We start from the raw sequence: 26,545 nt of genomic DNA on the forward strand, positions 1-26,545 counted from the left end.
GCATGGATATTTGCATAGTTTCCAATTTAGTGCTATTACCAAGTATAAGCATAAGCTTTTTTTGTGCATGCCCTTTAAGTGAACATATGTACACATCTTTGGCTACGCATAGCTTCAGCTTTTGCTGATCCTGCCAAACAGTTTAACAAAAGTGCTTGGGCCAATTTATGTTCCCTTCAGTAGCCTGAGAGTTCTGGTTGCTCCACAGTCTTGCCAGTACTTTGTATTTTCTTTTTCATTTTAGCCTTTCTGGTGGGTAGGTAAGGGCTTCCCAGGTGGTGCTAGTGGTAAAGAACCCACCTGTCAAGGCAGGAGACTTAATAAACATGGGTTCGATTCCTGGAGGGGAAGATCCTCTGGAGGAGGGTATGGCAACCCACTCCAGTTTTCTTGCCTGGAGAATCCCATGGTCAGAGAAGCCTGGTGGGCTACAGTTCATGGGGGTCACAAACAGACACAACTGAATGGCTGAGCATGCATGCATGTACGTGGGTGTGTGAAGGTGTCTCATTGAGGATTTTTATGAAATATGTTATTTGTGGATCTTCATTGCCACATGCCAGGTCTTTTATTGCGGCATATGAGCTCTAGTTGTGGTGCGAGGGCTTGCTCCATGGCATGCGGGATCTTAGTCCCCAAAACTGGATGGACCACAACCCCTGAATTGCAATACAGATTCCTAATCACTTGAACCACCCAAGAAGTCCTTCTCTGAGGCCTTAATTTGCATTTGCCCTTTACTTTTTTGTTTATTAGGTGTTTTAGGATGGAGCAGATGAAAATGCAAGGGTTTAATGCTGTATATCTGCCAGAAAATTTCCCTTAATGGGTAATTACCTAATGGAACTTAGAACCTTTTCTCCTGTACTGGAAGCCACACGATGTAGTGATGAGGTCAACAAGCTTTGCAATCAGATATACTATTTTGATTTCCAGCTCCAATTCTTATTTGCTGAATTACCCTGAGAAATTTATTTAACCTTTCTCTACATTATGTAAAATGGCACTAATAATAGTACTGTCTCATGAGATTATGAGGATTAAATGAGATAAAATATGTAAAACGTTTTGCAAAGTTCCTAGCATACTATTAGCACAGAGTCCCCAAATGGCAGCTATTATTATTCCTTATATTGTTTATGCACATCTCATTTCTCCTATTTTACACATTCTGTAAAATGTGACAGCATTTTGGTATAAAAGCAAAGCAACAGCACATAGTATACATAAGGTGCCTCACAAATGACAGCTGCTGATAAAGACTGGGTGAAAGTTTTTAAATATAAATGGAAGGTATGGTGGTTCTTGTTATAAACGATGGCATACCTATTATAATGGATATAGTATAAAAGGCACTTCTAATGAGGAATGTATTATTTAAACAAGTGTCTCTTCTGTTTACCTTCCTCATTTAATAGCTAAGAAAATCAGTGTGGTGCAGAAACACCCCCGAGCTAATTAGTAAGGACAGTTAGTTAGAAATTCCATATTGCATTTGTGATGGTTCCAGAGGTTTTTTCCTTAAAACCAAGACAAACAAAAATATCACCGAGGGGGGTAAAAAAAAAAAGGCAACACTTATCCGAAAAGGTGTTAAGCCTTTCCGATTTTAGCAGAGCCTTTGTTCAGCACTGGAGAAACCGGTTAAGGCACCAGCAGCCCGAGCTGCTTCCGTACAAGATGGCGTCGCCCACTTGTACACCCCGGCTGGGGTTACGTCACGAAACCGGAAGTGGTTTCCGTCCTAGAGGATTCGGGTGGGTGCGCGCAGGTGGTCACAGAGGTTCCAGATCTTCAGCGTGGAGTGCCGCAGGTGTTCGGGTCGGGTCCAGGGCCGCAGGTAAGTAAGCCAGCGCACCTCGCCTCGGCGGCCGACGAGGCTTTTCTCCGGGTTTGTGCGAATGGTTGAGGCGGTTTTCCGTGCGGATTGAGGAGAGGGCTCAAGATGCTGGCGATGTCACCGTGCGCGGGGGCGAATGATTGCGGGGACCTCGTTGTCCCCGAGCGACTTGGCCCTGCCCCTCTCCCCGCCTTCCTCGCCTGTGGCGGGGGCAGTTCAGCACCCAGGTGCGCCGCGAGGGATGTCACCTCGATCGTTGGCTCCCGGTGGCCTTCCGGGGCCACCTCCTCGGTCCCGCGTCTGCTCTCTTTAAGGAGTACCTACCAAACCTTCCTGGCTTCTTGACCCAGTTAGCTACAAAGGAAGCACCGCTCGCAACATCTGGCAGCTCCTTAGGCGCTGCGTGTTGCACGCGTCCACAGATAAGAGTTTCGTCCCCTCGATTCGTGGGGACCTACGCCCGCCCCCATTGTTACCACCTCTTTCTTCCCAGACCACACCCGCTGCTGTGGACCTTACTGGGAGGCACCTCTTTTTCTTTCGCAAACCTGGAGTGTGGATCAGGGCTAGAACCGTGATGATGATTTATTACAGAATTGATACCTGCTTGTAAAAATATAAACGAAACCTAAACTTTTATAAGCCTTTGATATATTAATGGACACAAACTCCCTTAGACACTCGTTTCTTGAAAACGCTGAAATATTTACACCGTAGAACTGAACTGAAAGGTTTTGTAATACCAAAGTTGCGAAGTTCGAGAGAAAAAGAGTGATTTAAGAGAAAGGAAGGAATTACAAATTTTGGTCAAGTTGAGTTTGCTTTTTAAAAATGTATTTATTCTTTTATATTTATTTTAGCTGTAGTCCATGCATACAGTCATGTCAAAAATTTACACAAAATAGATCTTCTTTGACCTCTTTCCATCTCCATCTTTTCTTTTTTAATTTTTTGCCCCAAGGTAAAAACTGTTATTAGTTTGGCTTGTTTTTTCTATTTCTTTTTGTTTACATTTATTGATATGTGTTTGTACAGATACGTGTGTAAAATTTTGTGTTAAACTTTTAACAATGTGGCATATTGTACCTCATCAACAACTAAACTTCTTATGCTTAAAAATGGGTCTTGGAACTTTTTCTTTGTTAATATGTAGACATCTGCCATATTTGTTCTACTTGCTCTGTAAATTCCAGAACATGTTACGATCCCATAATATGTGAGATTCCATAGGTTGCTTAGTTTTTCCGTCTTAGGCACAGTGCGGCAGAGAACATCCTCCCACAGCGTCTGTGAGCTTGAGTGAGCATTTCTCAAAGATAGAAACCTGCAGGTGGAATTGCTGGGTGGGAGGGTGTGGATATTTAATGCCAACTGCCCACCAGCAGTGTATAATAATATCTGTTTTCCCAGCTCTTTTAAACATTTGATGGTGTCAGCCTTTTTTGCTTTTGCCAGTCTGATGGGTGGGAAATGACTCTAATTTGGTGTTTTAATTTGTATTTCCCAGGTTATTGGTGAGATTGAGCATCTTTTCATGATTGTTGGCTATTTGTATTCCTTCCTCTTTTGAGAAATGCCTCACTTCTTTTGGGTTGTCTGGTTATATATGGTAATGTTTTATATATTAATCTTTTGTCATTCATATACATTTGAAGTATTTATTCCCAACATTTTGAAGTTGTTTCTTATCTCTTAACCATCTTTGTAAAATCAAAGTTGTAAATTTTACATTAAAATATATCAGTCTTTTACTTTGTGTATTTAGTGGGCTTTCATTCCTAATCCCAGTGGTTCTCAAATGGGAGCTGTTTTGCTTTCTGGTAGTCACTTGGCAATGTCATGAGATGTATTTTGGTTGTCGTCCAGTGGCTAGAAGCCAGGGATGCTGTCAAACACCCTACAGTGCCCAGGAAAGCCCTTAAGCAAAGAATTTTTCTGGCCTAAAATGTCAGTAGTGCTGAGGTTGAAAAACCCTGTTCTACCTTGAGGCCGCGTTTTCTCTTACCACCATGTTTTCTCCTGTAAGTTGTTATATGTTAGAGTTTTTCTCTAATTCCTTTGTGTGTGTGTCAGAGAGAGAGAGAGAGAGGGAATGGTGTGTGTCTTTTTCTTGTTTTCCAAGCAATGTCGCTCTGAATATCAGTCCATCCTTGACCCATTAATCTAAAATACCACATTTTTCATGTACTAATGTCTCACCCAGTGTCTTTTCTGTATGCTCTTCTTTCCTATGTCCTAATTTTCTATTTTGTTGGGCCAATACTGTAGCATTCTACATTAAATATACATTATACTTTGGTATCTAGTAGGGTAAGTAGTCCCTCATGATTATTTTTACTGTTATTTTATTGAAAGTCATACTTTATCAGCTCACGTACTTATTATTTAATCAGTGTTTTGGGGGTAGTCTTACAGTTTCTTTCCCAGATTAATTTTAGAATCAGCTGGTCAAGTAGTTTTTTTCTTTTTTTAAGTGAGTTTATTGTGGTGTCCTAAATGGGAAGAGGTGGCTTAGTGGTAAAGAATCTGCCTGCCAATGCAGGAGACATGGGTTTGATTCTTGGACTGGGAAGATTCCCTGGAGAAGGAAATGGCTACCCACTCCAGTGTATTCTTGCCTGGGACGTCCCATGGACAGAGGAGCCTGGTGGGCTACAGTTCATGGGGTCTCAAAAAAGTCAGACACGACTTGGTGACTGCAACAAAACGGAAAGGAAATCTAAGAAAGACTAGGCATATGTATACATATGACTGATACACTTTGCTCTGCAACAGGAAACTAACACATTGTAAAACACCTGTACTCCAATAAAAATTAATACAAAAATAATTGTATTTAAAAAATAAGATGGTTTTATTGAAATGTAATACACATAATGTTTTTTAAAGTACTCAGCACAATTCAGTGATTTTTTTTTAGTATATTTCCAGTTAAGCAGTCATTGCTATAACCTAATTCTATTTTATTTTTAAAAGTTTATTTATTTGGCTGTGCCAGGCTTAATCACAGCATGTGGGATCTAGTTCCCCGACCAGGGATCAAACCCTGGCCCCCTGCATTGAGAGTGCAGAGTGTTAGCTACTGGACCACCAGGGAAGTCCCTACAGCCTAATTTTTGGGCATCGTTATCATCCCCCAAAGACAGTTGCTTCAGTCATGTCCGACTCTTTGAATGGACTCTAGCCTGCCAGGCTCCTCTGTCCATGGGATTATCCTGGCAAGAATATTGGAGTGGGTTGCTATTCCCTTCTCCAGGGATCTTTCCCACCCAGGGATCGAACCCGTGTCTTCTGCAGCTCCTGCATCGCAAGTGGATTCTTTACCACTGACCCACCTGGGAAGCCCAAAGGAGCCCATACCTATTATCAATACCCATTCCCCAGTATCCTAGCCCTGTGCATGCTAAGTCACTTCCATCATGTCCGACTCTTTGAATGGACTCTAGCCTGCCGGGTTCCTCTGTCCGTGGGATTCTCCAGACAAGAATACTGGAGTGGGTTGACATTTCCTCCTCCAGGGGATCTTCCTGACCCAGGGATCGAACCCAGGTCTTCTGCATTGCTGGCAGATTGTTTACCGGCTGAGCCATCAGGGAAGTTGCTAGCCCGAGCCCTAGACAGTCACTAATCTTTCTGCCTTTATAGATCTAAGTATTTTGTGTAAATGGAATTGTACAGTTTTTGCACGGTTTTGTGATGGGCTTCTTTCACTTGGTATACTGTTTTCAAGGTTCATACATGTTGCAGCGTGTATCAGTACCCATTCCATTTTATCTTTGAATAAAATTCCATTCTGTGGTGTATTTGTTTCCTAGGGCTACAGTATCGAAGTAACGAAAACTGGATGGCTTAAAATAACAGATGTATTCTCTCACAGCCTTGGAGGCTATAAAGTCCAAAATCAAGTTGTCAGCAGGAATGCATTCTCTCAGGTCTCTACGGGGGAATCCTTTCCTGCCTCTTTCTAGCTCCTGACGTTGCCAGCAGTCCTTGGCATTGTTTGGCATTCCTTGGCTTGCAGCTGCATAACTCCCAACTTCTGCCTCTGCCTCGCCTGGCCTTCATCCCAGCCTTCATCCCAGCGTGTCTATCTTCATGTTGTAATTCTCTTTGTGAAAATCTGTATCAGTCTTTTCTCCCCTTCATATAAGGACACCAGTTATTGAATTAAAGGCACTCCACTCTAGCAGGACCCTGTTTTAACTTAATTAGGCATGCAGAGGCCATTTCCAAATAAAGTCACGTTCATAGATAGTGGGAGTTAGGACATTAACATGTCTTTTGGGGGAGTCACATAACATTATGGATCTACCCCATTTTATTTGTATCATCAGCTGATGGACATTTGAGTTGTTTCCACTTTTGGCTATTGTGAATAGTGCTGCTATGAACTGTTGTGTGGACGTGTGTTTTCATTCCTCTTGGATATATACCTAGAAGTGGAATTGCTGGGTCATATAGCAACTCTATGTTTAATCATTTGAGCAACTGCTAGATTATTTTCCAAACACCTGTACCATTTTATGTCAACATCAACAGTATATGAGGATTCTAATTTCTCCGCATTATTGTCAGCACTTATTAGCTGTTTTTTAATTAAAGCCATCCTAGGTGGGTGTGAAGTGGTATCTCATTGTGGTTTTGATTTGCATTTCCCTAATAGCTAATGATGTTGAGCATCTTTTCACGTGTTTATTGGCCATTTGTATATGTTCTTTGAAGAAATGTCTATTCATATCTTTGCCTGTTTTAAATTGGTTGTTCTTTTTTTTATTGAATTGTAATAGTTTTTTTATATCTTCTAGATACACACCCTCATGAGATAGATGATGCAAATATATTTTCTCCCATCCTGTGGCTTTTTTTCACTTTCTTGATAGTCAATTCATTAAAAAAATTTTTTTTAAATTAAGTTTGCATTTAATTTACATTATTCTGAGTACTTCTTTTTTCAACATTAATTATTTTTTTATTTTGGCTTCGTTGGGTCTTCATTACAGCATGTAGGCTTCTCTACTTGTGGCATGCAGGCTCTAGAGCACATTTGGAATATTTCTGTAAAACATCTCTTCTTTATTAATGGAGAAATACAGTAATTATAGTACCTTCTGTAGAGGATTGTTAAAAGGATTAGACGAGTAATGTATTCATAAATATACAGGCATATGTGTGTAAAGAGCCTGGCACTTGGTATCGTGCTTTCTAAGTGACACCGGTTATATCCCTGCTCTTCCAGTCTTATTCTATAACTTCAGTAAGGTTTTCTCTCTTTCTTTGTATTCAGTTCAGATCAGTTCAGTTGATCTTACATATTTCTTGTTGAGTTCATACTTATGTTTGTGTGTGTGTGTTTGTTTAAAAACATGTGGCTTGTAGTTTTAAAACAGTGTATATTTCTATTATGAATGAGATTTTCTTCTTATTTTTATAATGGGTTTGGGAAGCTATTAGTTTCTATTCATCACACTTTCAAAATTCTAAGTTTAAAAGTCGTCACTTGTTTACTAATCCAGCTTATTCCGACCCAGTGTTCTGTTAGGAACTGGTGTTCTTTTCCATTCTGCCTTCTTCTGCCCTGATTTGAATCTTCTCATCTTGGCTCTGCTATTGTGAGTCTTAATCTAATGGGTCTGCCTGCCTCTAGCCTTGCCCTCATCCAATCTAGCACACACACAGTGACCATAGTGTTCTTTGAAATATGAGCCTGAGCTTGTCACTTCACTTCTAAGTCTGTTATTCGCTCCCCATTACCTGTAAGGTTTTATCTTATCAGGTAATACAGGGCTTCTCATGACTTGACCTGTATCTCCTCCTTCTAGCATCATTCCTCTCTGTCTCCTTACTTATACATTATGCTCTAGCACAGTGCTGACCAGTTGAAATATCATGTGAGTCCCATACATAATTTAAAGCTTTCTTCTAGCCACAGTAAGAGTATAAAAATAAACCGGTGAACTTAATTTTAACAGGTTTTGTTTAACCCAGTAGATCCAAAATATCATTTCAACGTGAGATATAAAATCTCAGTATGGAATTACTTGAGATAGAAAGTATAATAGAGGTTACCGAGGGTTGGGGAGGGAGGAATGGGAAGTTACTGTTTAATGGTACAGAGTTTGTTTGGGATGGTGAAGTAGTTCTAGAAATGAATAGGGATGGGACTTCCCTGGTGGCTCAGTGGTTGGGAATCTGACTGCCAATGCAGGGGACACAGGTTTTATCCCTGCTGGGGGAACCAAGATCCCACAAGCTGCAGGGCCACTAAGCCTGTGCGCCACAACCAAGACCCGACACAGCCAAATAAATAAATATTAAAAAAAAATAAAGAAATGGATAGTGGTAGTGATTGCATAACCTTGTGGATGCAGTTATGCCACTGAATGATACTCTTAAAAATGTTAAAATGTAAATTTTGTGTTATGTATGTTTTACTACAATGACATAAAAGGTCACCTTAAAAATCAATATGGAAGGGCTTCCCTGGTGGCTCAGTGGTGAAGAATCCTGCTTGCCAGTGCAGGAGACACGGGTTCGATCCCTGGTCCGGGAAGATCCCACGTGCTGCGGAGCAGCTAGGCACGTGTGCCACAACTTTGGATCCTGTGCTCTGGAGCCCAGGAGCTGCAACTACTGAAGCTCAAGTGCCCTGGAACCTGTACTCCGCAACACAAGAAGCCACCAGGATGTGAAACCCTCGCACTGCATTGAAAAGTAGCCCCTGCTCGACACAGCTAGAGAAAGGCCCGTGCAGCAGCTTAGACCCAGCACAGCCAAAAAATAAATATTTTAAAAAATCAATATGGAAATTGTCAGTAAGATAGTTTATTTATTTATTTTTTGTCAGTCTTTAGAATTCAGAATTTTGCACTTATGGTACATGTTAAATTGGCTTGAACTTTTCCACTTGTACCACGATGCTTCGTGCCTTTCATATCTTTGCACGTGCAGTTGTCCCCTCTGCCTGGAGTGACCTTCTTTCTGCCTGGCGCACCTAGAGAATGCTTGCTCATTAAAAAATTTTTTTTTAAATTTTAAAAATATTTTGATTTATTATTATTATTTTTGGCTGTGCTGGGTCTTCATCGCAGCATGCAGACTTCTCTAGGAGGGCATGAGGGCTTAGTTGCCCTGAGGCATGTGGGGTTTGAGTTCCACGACCAGGAAGGTGTATTCTTCACCACTAGACCCCCAGGGAAGTCCCCGGTTTGCTAAGTTTTTAACACCAGTACCAGTCTCAGAGCTCACCCTTCTCACTGAGTTTTTCTCTTAATAATTCCCACGCCTCCTCTTGGCCATCATGTACTTGCATGTGCTTCTGTGGTTTGTGTTACTTCACTATATTGCAAATTGTCCAGTACACCCATTTCTCCTTTTCTGAATCCTGGATTTTTGAAAGCAGATTGGCCTTTTAACTTTTTTTACCCAGAGTCTGGCACAGTCTTTGGTTTATTGAAAGAGTTGTGTACATGTTTACTGAATGAATCCCTTGACTGGGGGGAAAAATACCCCACAAAATTTCTCCATATAAAAGTGAATTAATTTTAAAAAATGAATTAATAACTGTTTTGAATGTTGCCAAGAGTTCCTTCATTGCTCCTTCAATTTCCCTACTAGGATTTTCTTTTTCACAGGCCACATCATGGTAAATAATAAGTGGGAACCTGGGTGCTTGGGAATTCCAGGTCTGAGGCAGCCCTTCTCAATGGAAGCAAATCAATAATGCTCTGGGTTTTTTTGTCTTTGTTTTTTTTTAAGTATTCCGCTTTAACGTAACCTGATTTTTAGTGTTATTAACCATGGAGGTGGTGTGAAATACAAAAATAAATTTGAAAGATGAATGAATAAAAACACGTTAGAAGATGTTATTTTCCCAGAAAACAGAAATTTTGTTTTTCTGTACAAAAACTTGTAAGTTGGGAAGGAAGCCACAATCAAGATGCAAATTGAGGGGCTTCCCTGGTGGATAAGTGGTTAAGAATCCACCTACCAATGCAGGGGACACAGGTTTGATCCCTGCTTCAGGAAGATCCCAGTTGCTCTGAGGCAGCTAAGTCAGCGGACCACAACTACTGAAGCCTGCTTGCCCTAGAGACTGTGCTCCACAGCAAGAGAATCCATCAAAATGAGAAGCCTGTGCACCGAAACTAGAGAGCAGCCCCCACTGTCCCCCTGCTCTCAACAACTAGAGAAAGCCCTTGTTCGATAAATAAATGAACAAATTTTTTTTTTTTAAATCCAAATTAATCACAAAGGATAAAATGTTTGGTTGAAACATACAAGAAGAAATTTAGATGGAATAAATGTAAAATTTTGGGTTTAGGTGCAAAATATACAAGTATATAAAATGAGGAATTCAATATGATTTCAGTGAATTTTATTTACCACAAACTCTGTATGAATCATCAGTGTGACCCTACTGTTCAAACACCTATCATTTCATCCAGTATAAATAAAATATAGGGTCCAGAGCCTGGGAAGTAATAGTACCAATGTAGTCTACACCAGTTAGACCATGTCTCAAGTATTGAATACAGGTGTGGGCACTACATTTTAAGAGATACATTGGCAAACTTGGAGCTGTCCAGAAGGATCTAGCCATAATGGCGAGTGGTCTGTAAACTAGGTCACAGGAAGACTGATTGGATTAAGTAGAATGTACCAAGGGAAGTCTTAAGAGCTGTCTTCACATATTTCACAAGCTCTTAGGAAAGAGTAAACACTTCTGTCATTTTAGAGGCCAGACTGAACATGAAAGAGAAAAAATTCTATGTAGGGAACTTTTACAGAATGCAAAAATGTTTCAACAAAAACTACCTCTTAAGGTAATGAACTCTGTGTCTGGAAGTATTCAGGTAGAGATCAGGTCATGATCTGTCAGGATTTTGAAAGAAAGAAACCTTGAACTGTGTGAGAGCTGAATTTGGCTTTTAAATTTTAACTCTATAGTTCTTTGTTTCCCTTTAATAAGACTACTGTGGTTTATAGAACCCAGTAGTGGTCATATTTAACATTTATTGAACTCTAAAGTGCTAGCCAATATGCTAAGTCAAGCTATTTCATCATCTTACTTAAGCCTTACAATAATCCTACATGGTAGGTACTGTCCTTCTCATTTTACTGATTAGGAAACTGAGACTTAGAGAAGTTCAGTAAATTGCCCAAGTTTATATAGCCACCAGGGCTTCCATGGTGGCTCAGTGGTAAAGAATCCGCCTACTAATGCAGGAGGCGAGGGTTCAATCCCTGTGTCAGAAAGATCCCCTGGAGAAGGAAACGGCAACCTACTCCAGTATTCTTGCCTGAAATATCCCTTGTACAGAGGAGTCTGGCAGTCCATGGGATCACAGAAGAGTCAGACACAAGTAAGTAACTGAAACAACAGCAATATAGCTAGCAAGTGGCGGAGGCCCAGGGTGTTTGACTCTGGGGCTTATGTTTTCATCCTCTACCTTATGCTGCTCTCTGAACATTTTAACTTACTGTCTAATGCATTAAAATGAGATTTCTTTCAGGAATATAATCATGAGTCTTAAGTGTTAAATGGGAAACTTACTTTGGCTGTCTCAAAAAGTGAAAATGAAGTGTAGTCAGTCAGTCATGTCCAACTCTTTGTGATGCTGTGAACTGGAGCCTGACAGTCTCCTCTATCCTTGGAATTCTCCAAGAATATTGGTGTGGGTTGCCATGTCCTTCTCCAGAGGATCTTCCCAACTCAGAGATTGAACCCAGGTCTCCTACTTTGCAGGCAGATTTTTTTTTTTTTGAAGTCTGAGCCACCAGGGAAGCCCATTTCTAAAAAGCACCACTTAAAAAAACGTGTTTCTAATTGGAGTCGGAAAAGAGTTGGACGTGATTTAGGGACTAAAGCAACAGCAACAAAATTATGAATATATACATACTTGTACAGAATTTGAAAAATCAAAACTATTTATAACCCTAGTGCCTTAGGTAACCACCGTTATCACTTTTATAACAGTTATTTTATGCAATTATTTTATATAATTAATACAGTTTAAAAAAAAGAATGGCAGATCCTTTGTCACTGAAGATGGTGAAGCATCAAAAGCTTTGGATCCCAGAGCCAGTCCTTAGCGAGGTGTCTTAGTGTGTATGTATAGAATACCACAGACTGGGTGGCTTAGAGACACCAGTTCTAACAGTTCTGGAGTCTGGAAGTCCAAGATCAGATTGCCAGCGTGTTTGAGTCTTGATGGACATTTTCTTCTGGGCTGCAGGCTGCTAACAACTTCTTATTGTATCCTTAGTGGCAGAGATCAGAGAGAAACAAGGTCTCTCCTGACTTTTTCGGAGCACTAATCCCATTCACTAGGGCTCCACCCTTATGACCTCATCTGATCCTAATTACCTTCCAAAGGCCCCACTTCCTAACACCATAAGTTAGAGTTTGAGATTTCTTCATGAATTTCAGAGGGACACAGACTTTCCATTTATAACCCAAGATTTAATTTTTCTCACTCCTAGCCCAGTGTTGAACCATACTGCTTGTTTGTAGTATCACAGCTCAATAAGGGAAAACATTTTTTTTTAGTTTCGTGTGAATAAACAGTTTTGTAGTCTGATAATTGAATTAGAAATATCTATCATAAAATGTTAGCATATAATACCTTGAATTATTTTATCCATTCAGTAAATATTTATTGTTATCAGCTCTGTGCTAGTTGCTGGAGATAGTTATATATAAGTGAAGAAGCCAGTTAAGGTGAAGAAGCATTTGAGGTCCCTATTTTCATGGGGTTTACATTCTGGTGGGAAAGATAGACAGTGAATGAACCAGCAGTCATTATTAATTCATAAGTCAAGCCAACAGGAGAAAAATCAGAAATATCCCTAGATTTAAAAAATTGCATACACTTGTGTAACCCACACCTCCATCAACATATGGAACTTGACCACAATTCCAGAAATTTCCTTCGTATCTGAAATGCTTTTCCCTGGAATTTGGCATAACTGGCTCCTCTTTATCATTCAGTGCACAGCTTTTTCTAACAGAACTCATCTTTAGTTTTAGTTTCTTGGCTAGGGGTTTCTTTTTGTAAGTATAACATGAACTCAGCCCCTATTATCAGTCCAGAGTGCAGATTTGAGGGCTTGTCCTCTCAGGGGGAACTCTGTTCATACTCTCTTTTTCTTAAATTGAATGAAAGATTCTTTATATTCTGTAGTAGTTTACAGTTTTCAAAAGTTTTACACTTATATTCAGGTATATACAGCTTTTTCCTTATAGATTATTAGAAAATATTGAGTATATTTTATGGACTGCAAGGAGATCCAACCAGTCCATCCTAAAGGAGATCAGTCCTGGGTGTTCATTGGAAGGACTGATGCTGAAGCTGAAACTCCAGTACTTTGGCCACCTCATGCAAAGAGTTGACTCGTTGGAAAAGACCCTGATGCTGGGAGGGATTGGGGGCAGGAGGAGAAGGGGACGACAGAGGATGAGATGGCTGGATGGCATCACCGACTCGATGGGCATGAGTTTGAGTAGACTCCAGGAGTTGGTGATGGACAGGGAGGCCTGCCGTGATGCAATTCATGGGGTCGCAAAGAGTCAGACACAACTGAGCAACTGAACTAACTGAACTGATACAGTAAATCCTTATTAGTTATCTATTTTATGTATATTAATATGTATATATTAATCCAAAACTCCTGTTTTATTCCTGCTCCCCCTTCCTCTTTGGTAATCATGTCTGTCTTCTTTGTGTGTCTGTTTCTGTTTTGCCAATAAGCTCATTTATTTCATTTTTTTAGATTTCACATTTAAGTGATATCATATGATATTTGTCTTTCTCTGTCTGACTTACTTCACTTAGTATGGTACTCTCAGGTCCATCCATGTTGTTGCAAGTGGCATTATTTTATTCTTTCTTATATATTCCACTGTGTATATATACCCCATCTTCTTTATCCATTCATCTGGTGATGGATATTTGGGTTGCTCCCATGTCTTGGCCATTGTAAATACAGCTTCACTGAATGTTGGGATATGTGTATCTTTTCAAATTAGTGTTTTAGTTTTTTGGGAGTATACACTCAGGAGTGGAATTGCTGGGTCATATGGTAGTTTTTTTTTTTTTTTTAAGATTTATTTATTTTTACCTATTTACTTTTGGCTCTACTGGGTCTTCGTTGCTGAGGCTTTCTCTGATTGTGGTGAGCAAGGGCTACTCTTCATTGTGGTGCATGGGCTTCTCATTCCAGTGGCTTCTCTTATTGCAGACCATGGGCTCTAGGCACGCAGGCTCAGTAGTTGTGGCACACCAGCTTAGTTGCCCTGCAGCATGTAGAATCTTCCTGGAGCAAGGATTGAACCCATGTCTCCTGCATTGGTAGGCAGACTCTTAACCACTGGCCCACTAGGGAAGCACCCCACCTGGACCCCCACCCTTGTCAGAGAATGAAGTTTTTTTAAAGATATTTTTAAAATTAATTTTTAAATATTTTTATTTATTTGGCTGTGCCAGATCTTAGTTGTGGCACATGGGATCTTCAGTCTTCTTCGTTGTGGCATGCTGGATCTTTAGTTGGGGCATGCAAACTCTTGGGCTTCCCGAGTGGCACTAGTGGTAAAGAACTTGCCCGACAGTGCAGGAGACTTAAGAGATGCAGGTTCGATCCTGGGAGTGGGAAGATACCCTGGAGGATGGCATGGCAACCCACTCCAGTATTCTTGCCGGGAGAATCCCATGGACAGAGGAGCGTGGTGAGCTACAGTCCATAGCGTCACACAGAATCAGGCATGACTGAAGTGACTGAACACGCATGCACATATGCAAATTCTTAGTTGCCTCTGAGTGTCTGGAGGGGGCTGTGGGCTCAGGAAGTCTTTAGGTAGCCTGTCTGCTTATGGGTGTGGCTATGTCACCACCCAGTTAGTTGTTTCGCCTGAGGCGTCCCAACCTTGGTGCCTACAAGCTATTGGGTAGGGCCACAGGCTCTAATGAACTAGAGGGAGGAGCAAAGATCAGCACTGGCTTATGTGACTGACTGAGCTCCCAAATACCACTGTTGCCAGCTGCAGCCACCCCCAGCCTCCCCAAAGCCAGCAGGTAGGTCTGACCCAGTCTCCTATCAAATGACAGCTTTTGGCCTGAGCCCCAGTGCTGGTAAGGTCTTGTGTGTGTCATTCAAGAGTGGAGTCTGTATTTCCCACAGTCCTTTGGGACTCCCGAAATTAAGCCCTGCTGGCCTTCAGAGCCACATGGTCTGGGGCTAGTCTTCCGGTGCAGGATCTCCAGGATGGGGAACCCAACATGGGGCTCAGAACTCTCACTTGTGTGGGAGAACCTCTGCACTGAATTATTCTCCAGTTTGTGTGTCGCCACCTGCGAGTATGGGACTTTATATCATGACTCCCGCCCATCCTGCCCATCTTGTGGTTCCTTCTTTGTGTCTTTTAGTTGTAGACAATCTTTTCAGGAGGTTTTGGTCTTTTTTCATAGATGGTTGTTCTGTAGATAGGTGTGGTTTTGGTGTGCTTGTGAGAGGAGGTGAACTCAGGGTCTTTCTATTCTACTATCTTGGTCGATCTCCAAGGACTGTTCATATTCTCATCCTTGGGTGGGTGACTTACCTGGGCCATGGTGGGTGAACACTTAGAGGTTCTTTGATTGAACAAGGCAATGCTTTCCTGCATCTCTGCTGTGCCCTGGGCCTGTGGCCTAGACTTTTGTCCCAGGGCTGGCGATATACCCCAGCACTGGGGCTGGTGTGTGTTCTGGTCTCTGCCCAACTTTACCTCCTACCCACTGCAGGTTCCCTTCTTCCATTTCTGACACCTGTCTTCTTTTTAAGTTTAACTGTGTATTAAACTTTTGTTATCTCTTTAATATTTTCTCCAAAATTTGTATTGTTTAGATTGGGAAAGGGAAAGGGTTTTTTTTAATCTTCTCAGAGTATTTTAACTAGAAATCTTGCTCTGCAAGTTCTTTAATCTCAATTTAAGTCTCAATTTCTTCTTCAGTAAAAGTACTGGAGAACATACACATGAATACTGAAGCATAGTTTCTGCAAAAAAGTATTTTAAGAGCAGCATAGCCATTTTATTGTTTTTATTAGTACTATAATAACTGTTGTGATTCCATTTTTTCTCCAGTGCTGAATATCTCTGTAGGCATAATGACTGGTTGTTGTAAATATTAAAGTATTTTTAAAAATTTGTCGTTGAAAGTTTTAAAAATTGATAACAGTGCACATTGGGAGTTCCTTGGTGGCTTTTCGGTTAGGATCCTGGGCTTTCCTTGGTGGTCTAGGTTCAATCTCTGGTCTAGAACTGAGATCCCAAAAGCCATATGGTGTGGCTGAAACAAAATAAAGTATACATTGAATGGAAACCAAGAGTCACAGAGCAGTACTGTTGTTCAGTTGCTAAGTCCTCTTCGACTCTGCGACCCCAGGGATTGCAGTATGCCAGGCTTCCCTGTCCTTCACTATCTCTCAGAGTTTGCTCCAACTCATATTCATTGAGTCAGTGATGCCATCCAACCGTCTTGTCTTCTGTCACCCACTTCTCCTCCTGCCTTCAATCTTTCCCAGCATCAGGGTCTTTTCCAGTGGAAAAAAAAAGTGAAATCTTTCCTTTGCATCAGGTGGCCAAAGAACTGAAGCTTCAGCTTCAGCATCAATCCTTCCAATTCAGGGTTGATTTCCTTTGGGATTGACTGGTTTGATCTCCTTGCTGTCCAAGGGACTCTCAAGAATCTTCTCCAGCATCACAGTTTGAAAACATCAATTCTTTGGTGCTCAGCCTTCTTTCGGCTTCCTTGGTGGCTCAGAAGGTAAAGAATCTGCCTGCAATGCGGGAGACCTGAGTTCGATCCCTGGGTTGGGAAGATCCTCTGGAGGAGGGCAGGACAACCCACTCCAGTATTCTTGCCTTGGAGAATCCCCATGGCACAGAGGAGACTCATGGGCTATAGCCTATGGGTTGCAAAGAGTTGGACACGGCTGAGAACCTAAGCACAGCAGCTTTCTTTATGGTCCAGTTCTGATATCCACACGTGGCTACTTGATAAGTATAGGTGGGGTCTAGCAAATTGCTGTGTCTTTGAACAGTATAGATTTTAGGTCAGAGCCTACAGATGGGTAGCCCGGAACCCAAAATAGTTTAATTTTTAAATTATTTTAAAAATTTATTGAAACCTCAAATTTTTTTATTTTGCTTCCACGTTGTTTCAAAAACTAAATTTGAAGATGGTGACATTTCACATAAAATTCAGGTAACTAACTTCTCTTGAGTCATCAAGATAGTCTGAACATACTGGGTCTTCTCCACGAATAGGTGAGGAGGAGCACAGCAGCTTGTGCTCGATGGTTGCTCTCCCGTGTTTTCCCTCCATTACGGAGGCCACAGGCCACTTGCCATTTATCGTTACCCTTGTGAAAGTGAACGTGTTAGTTGCCCAACTGGGTCCTACTCCATGGACTGTAGCCTGTCAGGCTCTGGTTCTTGGAATTCTCCAGGCAAGAATACTGGAGTGGATAGCCATTCCCTATTGTTACACTTTTACTGTTGTTTTAAAAATAGTATAGAAATAGTAGTATATACCTATTTTTTTTTTCTATCAAAAATAGGAAAACAAAAGATAGGTGGTCAAAAACCATATTGTAAGTATCGGTAAAAAAGTTAATCAGTTAATCCAATGAAGAATTGAAAGGTTTTATTTGAGCCAAATTGGAGAATTGTAACCTGGGAAGGGCATCTCAGAAAGCTCTGAGAGTTGTTCCATCACTGAGAAGTCAAGGCACAGTTATAAAAGATTTTTGGGACTGAGGGCTGTACATCAGATGTTGTATTATTGTCCGTTTATATTACCGAGATCTAAGTGCCATGTGACCCCTTGTGAGATCAAGAAGGAATGTTATCTCTAAGGAGCTGTCTCATTGATGCTAGGAGAATATTGCTGTTTATGATTGAGCAGGTATTTCTGCCAATGGGGAAGTTTCGGTTAATGCATAATGCAGATACATAATGCACAGTGGGAAGAGAGAGGAGGCCAAAGGACAGAAGAAAATATTTGTTTTTCTTGTCTTGCCTTAAAATAATGAATTTTATTTCACGTATGAAAAATGTAGAAGAAACTATTTTGTGATAGGAAGACAGTTCCTACATATTTAATAGGGCATCTGTGTCAATTTTCTCTTGCACTTGGCTTGCTTCCCTTATTTGTGTTATCCTGTTTTGATATTGTGAACATTTAAAATTGCAGCCACCTCTTGGCTCTCTTAAGTTCTGCTCTTTTTCATTTCTAGTTGGTCTTCTCTTTTGCATTGCCCTAGTTTACCCTCGATAATTGAGTGTGTTTCTATGGGAGAACTATTGAGGACTTCTCAAACAACAGAAAGTCCACATTTACTCAAGCCTGTTTGTTCCATCCCCTACAGCCCACACCTTCTAGAAAAGTAAGTTTCCCCACCAACTCCCTGGTGATTCGATTTTTCAAATTGCAAAGCAGATGTTTCTGTTCAACTGTTAGAGATTGAGGGTTCAAACACAAACACCCCAAGGAAGATCTATTAACTAAAATTTACTCACATTACATCAGCAAGTGGAAGTAAGAGTCTAGATTTTTTCTATTTTGGTTTTGTAGGATTAAGAGAGCCCTGGGCAACTGATAGAGGGCAGGGGTTTTTTCCTTGGATGAGGATGAAGATACAGGTAGAGTACATGCATATGTACTCAATCTCTCAGTCATGTCTGACTGTCTGTGACGCTATGGACTGTAGCCCTCCCGGCTACTCTGTCCATGGGATTCTCCAGGTAAGAATACTAGAGTGGTTGACATTTCCTTCTCCAGCTTATCTTCCCTACCCAGGGATCGAACCCTTGTCTCCTGCATTTTCCTGCAATGACAGATAGATTCTTTACCACTGAGCCATCTGGGAAGCCCAGAAGTAGAGTGCAGGACATACAAAAGGGGGGGAAAATTAAAATACCACTGTTTCATATGGAAAGTTGTAGTGATTGTTTAAGTTTGTGGTTACATGGATTGTGAATGGAACTTTTTTTTTTGTGGGGTGGAGGGGGTACTTGTTTCTTTTGTAAATACATTGTTGCCATTTGTTTTGCAGATTGCTGGGTTAGTGATATGCTTTCCTAAACAGCAGGAAACTTGAAGATGTCTAAACACTTAGTGGCCTTGACAGTGACCACCCTTCTTGGTGTGGCTGTCGGGGGATTTGTCCTATGGAAGGGCTTCAAGCGCCGGAGGAGTAAATCGAGCCCGGTGACCCGGCAGCGCCTGTTGCAGCAGCAGCAGAAGCAAGTGCCAGGTGGGAGAGAGCTGCCCGCTCCAGGAGAGGACCAGCTGCACTCCATTGCCCCCAGAGCCTCATGGGAAGAGAGGATCCTCGGAGCGAAGGTGATGACTGTGTCTCAGGAGGCGGAGTGGGATCAAATTGAGCCCTCGCTTAGGAGTGAGCTAGAAGATTTTCCAGTGCTTGGAATTGACTGTGAGTGGGTAAGTTAAAAAGCAAAAACTGAAACAAGTATTTTCTGCTTTTCCAGACATTTTGAGTAGTCAAAAAGAGGGTAAGATTAAAGGAGAATTCGTTTATTCTTAGTTCAGTTCAGTTTAGTCACTCAGTCGTGTCTGACTCTTTGCGACCCCATGGACTGGAGCATGCCAGGCCTCCCAGTTCATCACCAACTCCTGGAATTTACTCAAACTCATGTCCATTGAGTCGGTGATGCCATCCAACCATCTCATCCTCTGTCGTCTCCTTCTCCTCCTGCCCCCAATCCCTCCCAGCATCAGGGTCTTTTCCAACGAGTCAACTCTTTGCATGAGGTGGCGAAAGTACTGGAGTTTCAGCTTCAACGTCAGTCCTTGCAGTGAATATTCAGGATGGATTTCCTTTAGGATGGACTGGTTTGATCTCCTTGCAGTCCAAGGGACTCTCAAGAGTCTTCTCCAACACCACAGTTCAAAAGCATCAATTCTTCAGCGCTCAGCTTTCTTTATAGTCCATCTCTCACATCCATACATGACTACTGGAAAAACCTTGACTAAGTGGACCTTTGTTGGCAAAGTAATGTTTCTGCTTTTTAATATGCTATCTAGGTTGGTCATAACTTTCCTTCCAAGGAGTAAGCGTCTTTTAATTTCATGGCCACAATCACCATCTGTGGTGATTTTAGAGCCCCCCAAAATAAAGTCTGTCACTGTTTCCAGTGTTTCCCCATCTATTTGCCATGAAGTGATGGGACCAGATGCCATGATCTTAGTTTTCTGAATGTTAAGCTTTAAGCCACCTTTTTCACTCCCCTCTTTCATTCACTTTCATCAAGAGTCTCTTTAGTTCTTCTTCCCTTTCTGCCATAAGGGTGGTGTTATCTGCATATCTGAGGTTATTGATATTTCTCCTGCAATCTTGATTCCAGCCTGTGCTTCATCCAGTCCAGCATTTCTCATGATGTACTCTGCATCTAAGTTAAATAAGCAGGGTGACAATATATAGCCTTGACGTACTCCTTTCCCTATTTGGAACCAGTCTGTTGTTCCATGTCCAGTTCTAACTGTTGCTTCCTGACCTGCATACAGATTTCTCAGGAGGCAGGTCAGGTGGTCTGGTATTCCTATCTCTTTCAGAATTTTTCACATCTCTTATTAATTCAGCATAATACCTTGCCAAGATTCTGTGATCTAAGTGTTCTGGATATCTGGAGTATAGTCAGGACCCAGGAAATGTAATCAAAGGAGGCCCCAAGCAGAATAGCTGCCACCAGCTCAGATCACAGGTAGTTGGTAGGAGGAACTAAAGATGCCAATACAGTGATGACCAAGAAGAGAACACATGATGGTGTGGGAAAAGTTTGGCAGTCACACAAGGCCTTAGAGAGCTACTGAGGGTATTTCTTTATATCAGCAATAGTTGAGTAGTAGTTTATACCAGTGACCTTGGGCCATCAGGAAAGGATTGGGCATTTTTAGCTTATTGTGTATAAGAATTATGTCATTTTAGAAATATTAACATATTTCTATATTATTTTAGAAATGTTTACACCAAAAACAATAGAAGAAAGCATTAGTAAACATTGAGCTTTAGTAGATTAGGAAAATTCTCATTTGTCAAATACCTTTATTATTCCAACCAAATGAAGTATAACTTCAGAAACAATAAGGTAGGATGAAGTGACTAGTTAGTAACAGCTATTGATTTAATAGTGATATGTTTAACTACTATAGCAGAGTAAGTTTAAAGTGGCAAATAATCCAAAACCCCCTTCATTTTAGCTTCAGTGTATTGAACTTCCACTGATGCCACACTTCCCTTCGGGTGTGATTGCATTTCCCTGATTGCTGCCACAGAAAAACCTTCATCCATCCTCCTTCTTTCCATTCTTTCATCTCTGATTCCCTTTCTCTTTTGGTTTGCTTTTGTGTATTTGCTTAGTTATTATTTTTGTCCTTGTTTTATACAGTCAGTATTTGTTTAGATTTACCAAAGTGTTTACCTTTTTCTTTGCTCATCTTTCCTTGTATCTCAGAACTTTCTGGCATCATCCTCTTTAAGTCTGTCGTTTAGAAGTTCTCTTTTTGAGGGCTCATTGATAGTAAACTTAATTATTATTATTCTGTGAAAGTGAAAGGGTTAGTTGCTCAGTCGTATCTGACTCTCTGCGACCACATAGACTGTAGCCCACCCAGGCTCCTCTGAACTTGGGATTCTCCAGGCAAGAATACTGGAGTGGGTTGCCATTCCCTTCTCCGGGGGATCTTCCAGACCCAGGGATTGAACCTGGGTCTCTTGCATTGCAGGCAGATTCTTTATTGTCTGAGCCATCAAGAAACCACATTGTTCCGAAAGTGTCCTTATTTTGCTTTGATCTTTGAAGATATTTTCACTGGGGGATACAAAATTCTAGTTTAGCAGCCTATCAGTTTCAAGGTCACTTTCCACTGTCTTCTGGCTTCCATTGTTGCTGTTGAAAGTAACTGTCTGTCTAAATGTTGATTCTTTATATGTACTCAAATTTTTTGTAGACACTTCTAAGATCTTCTTTTTGAATTGCTGATTCTGAGGATTCACTAAGAATCTAAGAGAGGCTAAGTGTTGTCATCTTTCTGTATTTCCTGCTTGGGATTCAGAGAGATATCTGGATATAGTGGTTGGTATTGTACATCAGTTGTAAATTCTCTTTGAAGGTTGCCTTCACCCTGTTTTTTCTTCTCTTCCTCCTCTTCTTACCCCTCCTTTTTCACCTCTTCTTTCTTGTTGAAATTTGATTAGCTACATTCTGAACTTTTTTTGCTCTCCTACATGTCTTGTAATCTCTTTTATATTAAACATGTCTTAACCTCTCTGGATTCATTCTGCAGTTTCTTTAGTTCTCTTTTCAGTTCCCTTTTTATTTCTTTCATTTTGTCTAATCTGCTATTTAACCTACTCCTTGAATCTTTTTTTTTTTTTAACCTTTTTTTATTGTGAAGTAAAACACATCAAGAAAAGTGCCTGAAACAAAAATATTAATAAAACAGCTGGATGATTTAATCTAAAGAGAACAGTGTGTAACTGAAAACTGGGTCAAGAAACAGAATTTGCTAGCACCCCGGAAGCTCCCCTTGTGACCCCTCATAATCATTATCCCCCCCCCCCCCCCAGGGTTACTATTATCTTGATTTTAAGGTATTTACTTTCTTGTCTTTCTTTATACTTTTACTACTTAAACATGCATCCCTCGGCACTATAGTTAAGTTTTGTTTGCTTTTAAAATTTAATGTAAATGAAAATATCAAGTGTGTATTTTGTGTCTCACTTCCTTTGTTCAAACATTATGCTTGTAATATTTACCCATATTGTGTGTGACTGTGATTTCATTACCATATGTCCATTGTGTAAATATATCATGATTTATTCATCCAGTTTAATGTTGATGAACTTTTGGGTTGTTTATAGTTTGGGGCTATTACAAAGAATGCTGAAGTGAACAGATGTACTTATTATTGGACGTACAGTGTTTATGAGTGGAGTTCTGGGTCTTGGAGTTTTATATATATCTTTAACTCATAAATAATGCTAAATTGTATTCCAAGATGGTTTTAACTAGTTTACTGTCATCAGTAGTAATGAGTGTACCCATTGTTTTCAGAAGTGGTTCTAAAAATTTAACTTCTCTCTGAGACTTTATGAAAATTGCCTTTGTCTTATATCCTTGTCCACATCTGGTACTGTAAGATTTAAAAATTTTAGCTATTCTAATGGATGTGTAGTAATATTTCATTGTGGTTTTAATTTGCACATCCCTGATTAGCCCTGAGACTGAGCATCTTTTAAAAAAATTTTTATTCATCATTTGGATATCTTTTTTTAATAGAGTACCTGTTCAAGTCACTTGCCTCCTTTTTTTCCCTAAAAATCAAATTTTCTTTTTCTTACTGATTTATAGGAGTTCTTTTATATTTTAGTTATGAACCCTTTGTGAGTTAAATGTATTGTAAATGTTTTGCCCCATTCTGTGGATTGCATTTATGTTCTTTTAAAGCTTGATGATCAGAAAATCTATATAGTGCTGTATAACAAGCCTTCCCTTATCTGTCTAGTCGTGAGTATACTCTCCTATATTATTTTCTTGGAGTTTTGTAGTTTTAGATATTTAGATTTTACACCTTGCATATTTAGATTTTATACCTTGCATATTTAGATTTTATACTCTATCTGAAATTGAGGTGTGTGTGTGTGTGTGTGTATGATGTGAGGGAGCGTCGAGTTTCATTTTCCCCCTTAATGGATATTCAGTTGTCCTAGCACCATTGGTTGAAAGGATAAAATTTTTTCTCACTGCTGTGCAATGCTACTTTACTATAAAACGAGTATCTGTATATGAGTCGATGTATTTCTGGACACTCTAGTAGTCTTAATTTTCTATTCTTCCACCGGTGGTCACAAACTGTCTTAGTTACGGTTGCTTTATAATGACTTGATAACTGTGACAGCAAGACTTCCTTTTTTTTTTGGCCGGATCTTAAGTTCTCTGACCAGGGATTGAACCTGCGCCCCCTGCAGTGGAAGCACAGAATCTTAACCACTGGACCTCGAAGAAACTCTTAGCAAGACTTTCTATCTTGTTATTTTCCCAGAAGGTCTTGGATTGTCTTGGTCCTTTGCATTTCCTTATATATTTTATTTTATTATTATTATTATTTTTAGTTCTACCACTTTATTGCTACCAACCCATCTCCCTCCACCCTCGTGCACACATGCTCAGTCATGTAATCCCACAGACTGTAGCCCGCCAGGCTCCTCTGTCCATGGACTTTTCCAGGCAAGAATACTGGAGTGGGTTGCCATTTCCTTCTCCATGCATTTCCTTATATATTTTAAAATCAACTTTCCAAGTTCTACCAAAGAAAAATTCTTGATATTTTGATTGCATTGGATCTAATAGATCAGTTTGTGAGGAACTGACCTTATTCCAATATTGAGTTTTCTAATACAAAAATATTTATTTAGATCCTTAACTTCTCTTAGTAAGGTATTTGTAGTTTTCTGAGATTTAATAAATTCTATTATAAATGAAATCTTAAAAGATGTTGTTTCTGATATATAAAAATGTAGTTTTATTAAAGAGCTTAACTAAACCCACTTATTAATTCTAATTACTTGTAGATTCTTTTGAATTTCTATGTAAACTGTTATATCATCTGTGAAGTGATAATTTTCTTTCCAGTCCTTACACTTTGTATTTATTTTCCTGCCTTACTGTACTAGCCGGGATCATAATATAGTGCTTAGTATGAGTGGTGATAGTAGGCATCCTTGACTCATTCCCTATCGTAGAATGACAGCTTTCAACATTTTCATGTTGAGTATGTTGGTTTCATAGCATCATTGACTCATTAGGCACTAGTCTGAGCAAACTCTGGGAGACAGTGAAGGACAGGGAAGCCTGGCATGCTGCAGTCCGTAGGGTCGCAAATAGTCAGATGTGACTTAGCAACTGAACACAACAAATGTTATCTGCAGTAAGGTTTGTTTACAGATTAAATATATTCAATTCTATTCTTGGTTTCTTTTTCTTTTTAATTTATTTGGCTGTGCTGGGTCTTTATTGGAGCACTTGGGATCTTCCTTGCAGCGTGTGAGATCTAGTTCCCTGACCAGGGATCAAACCTGGGCCCCCTGCATTGGGAGCACAGAGGCTTAACCATGGGACCACCAGGGAAGTCCCTATTCTTGGTTTTTAAGAGTTTTTATGTTGTTTTGTTTTTCTGGTTCATACTGCATGGCTTGTGTGATCTTAGTTCCCTACCCAGGAAGTAAACCCAGGCCCTGGCAGTGAAGCATGGAGTCCTAATCACCAGACTGCCAGGGAATTCACCAGGTGTTTTTTATTTTTTTGAAGAATGAAATATTATTGTTGGAGCTACATAGATGGACCCAGAGGATACTAAGTCAGATATTCTAGGATATCACCTAATATGATACAAATGAATCTATGTACAAAGTAGAAATAGATTCACAGACATAGAAAACAAATCAATTTTCTTTTTAACAAAGGGGAAGAGGAGTGGAGGAGGGTTAAATTAGGAGTGTGGGATTAACAAATATAAACTGTTATACATAAAATAGATAAACAACAAGGGTTTATTATATATCTTGTAATAACCTATAATGGAAATTAATCTGAAATATATATATAACTGAATTTGCCCTACACCTGAAACTAACAATTTTATAAATAAATTATATTTCAGTTTTTTTAACTTGTTTTAAAATCGTGAATAGTTGTTGAATTTTATCAAGTGCGTTTTCTGCATCTCTTGAGATGAGTATGTGGTTTTTCTCCTTTAGTCTGTTGTTGTGATGAAATACATTGATTTTTAAATTCCTGGAATAAACTCAACTTGGTCATGATGTCTTATTCTCCTAATACATTGCTGAAATTCATTTTGCTAGTGTTTTTTTAAAAATCTATATTCATGAGTGACACTGGCTTATAATTCGATTTTCTAGAAATGACCGTGTCAGATTTTGATTAAAGTATGAGGTTGGCTTCATACAACAGGTTAGGGCTGTTCATTATTTTTGTGTTCTCTGGAAAAGTTTGTGTAAGATTGTCAATTCTTTTTTCCTTATGTGTTTGATTAAAATCTACTAGTGAAACCATCTGGAATTTTCTTTTAAGGGAGGTTTCTGAATTATGAATACAATATTAAGATAGTTTAGAGGCTATTCATGTTTCCTATTTCTTCGTGTCTGTTTTGATAAATTATATTTTTCATCTAAATCTGTCTTTTTTTCAAAATTTTAAATTACAGACGTATACTTGTTTATGATAGCCTCTAACAATTTTTTTTCCTATCAGATGGATATGTAAGGATGGGTCCTTTTTCATTTCTGACATTGCTTATTTGCTTCTCTCTTTTTTCTTGATTACCCCTTCCATGTGTTTATCAATGTTATTAGGCTTTTCAAAAAATCAGCTTATGGCGTTGTTGGTCTTTATTGTTTGTTTGTGTCCTATTACACCAATTTGTGCTCTTCATTATTTCTTTTCTTCTACTTGCCTGAGTATAATTTGCTATTCTCCATCTATTCTTCAACCTACTCTAATCTGACATCCTATCATACTGCTGCACTGAAAGTGATGAAGTTGATAGCTTTCTTGCTTTCCAATCCGGTGGACACTTATTTGGACTCATGTTATTCCAGCTCTCCAGAGCATCTCTGTAATTCCTGCAC

The 26,545-nt window shown here is 39.9% G+C and overlaps 1 protein-coding gene across 4 annotated transcripts in view; it reads left to right on the forward strand.

The window, feature by feature from the left end:
• Positions 1-1,740: 1,740 nt before the first annotated feature.
• EXD2 (exonuclease 3'-5' domain containing 2) overlaps positions 1,741-26,545 on the forward strand; it is a 48,399-nt gene continuing 23,594 nt past the window's right edge. Inside the window, exons 1-4 of one of the 4 annotated variants that reach the window (XM_070469543.1) lie at positions 1,770-1,840; positions 16,450-16,638; positions 18,140-18,262; positions 18,932-19,320. In XM_070469543.1, the coding sequence (XP_070325644.1) occupies positions 18,979-19,320 (342 nt within the window). In that variant the 5' untranslated portion in view covers positions 1,770-1,840; positions 16,450-16,638; positions 18,140-18,262; positions 18,932-18,978. Of the gene's footprint in view, positions 1,841-16,449; positions 16,639-18,112; positions 18,263-18,931; positions 19,321-26,545 lie in introns of all 4 variants that reach the window. The other 3 variants (XM_070469544.1, XM_070469545.1, XM_020889753.2) reach the window with 3 other exon arrangements.

The sequence above is a fragment of the Odocoileus virginianus genome, chromosome 6, assembly GCF_023699985.2.
Source record: "Odocoileus virginianus isolate 20LAN1187 ecotype Illinois chromosome 6, Ovbor_1.2, whole genome shotgun sequence".
Lineage (NCBI taxonomy): Eukaryota > Metazoa > Chordata > Mammalia > Artiodactyla > Cervidae > Odocoileus > Odocoileus virginianus.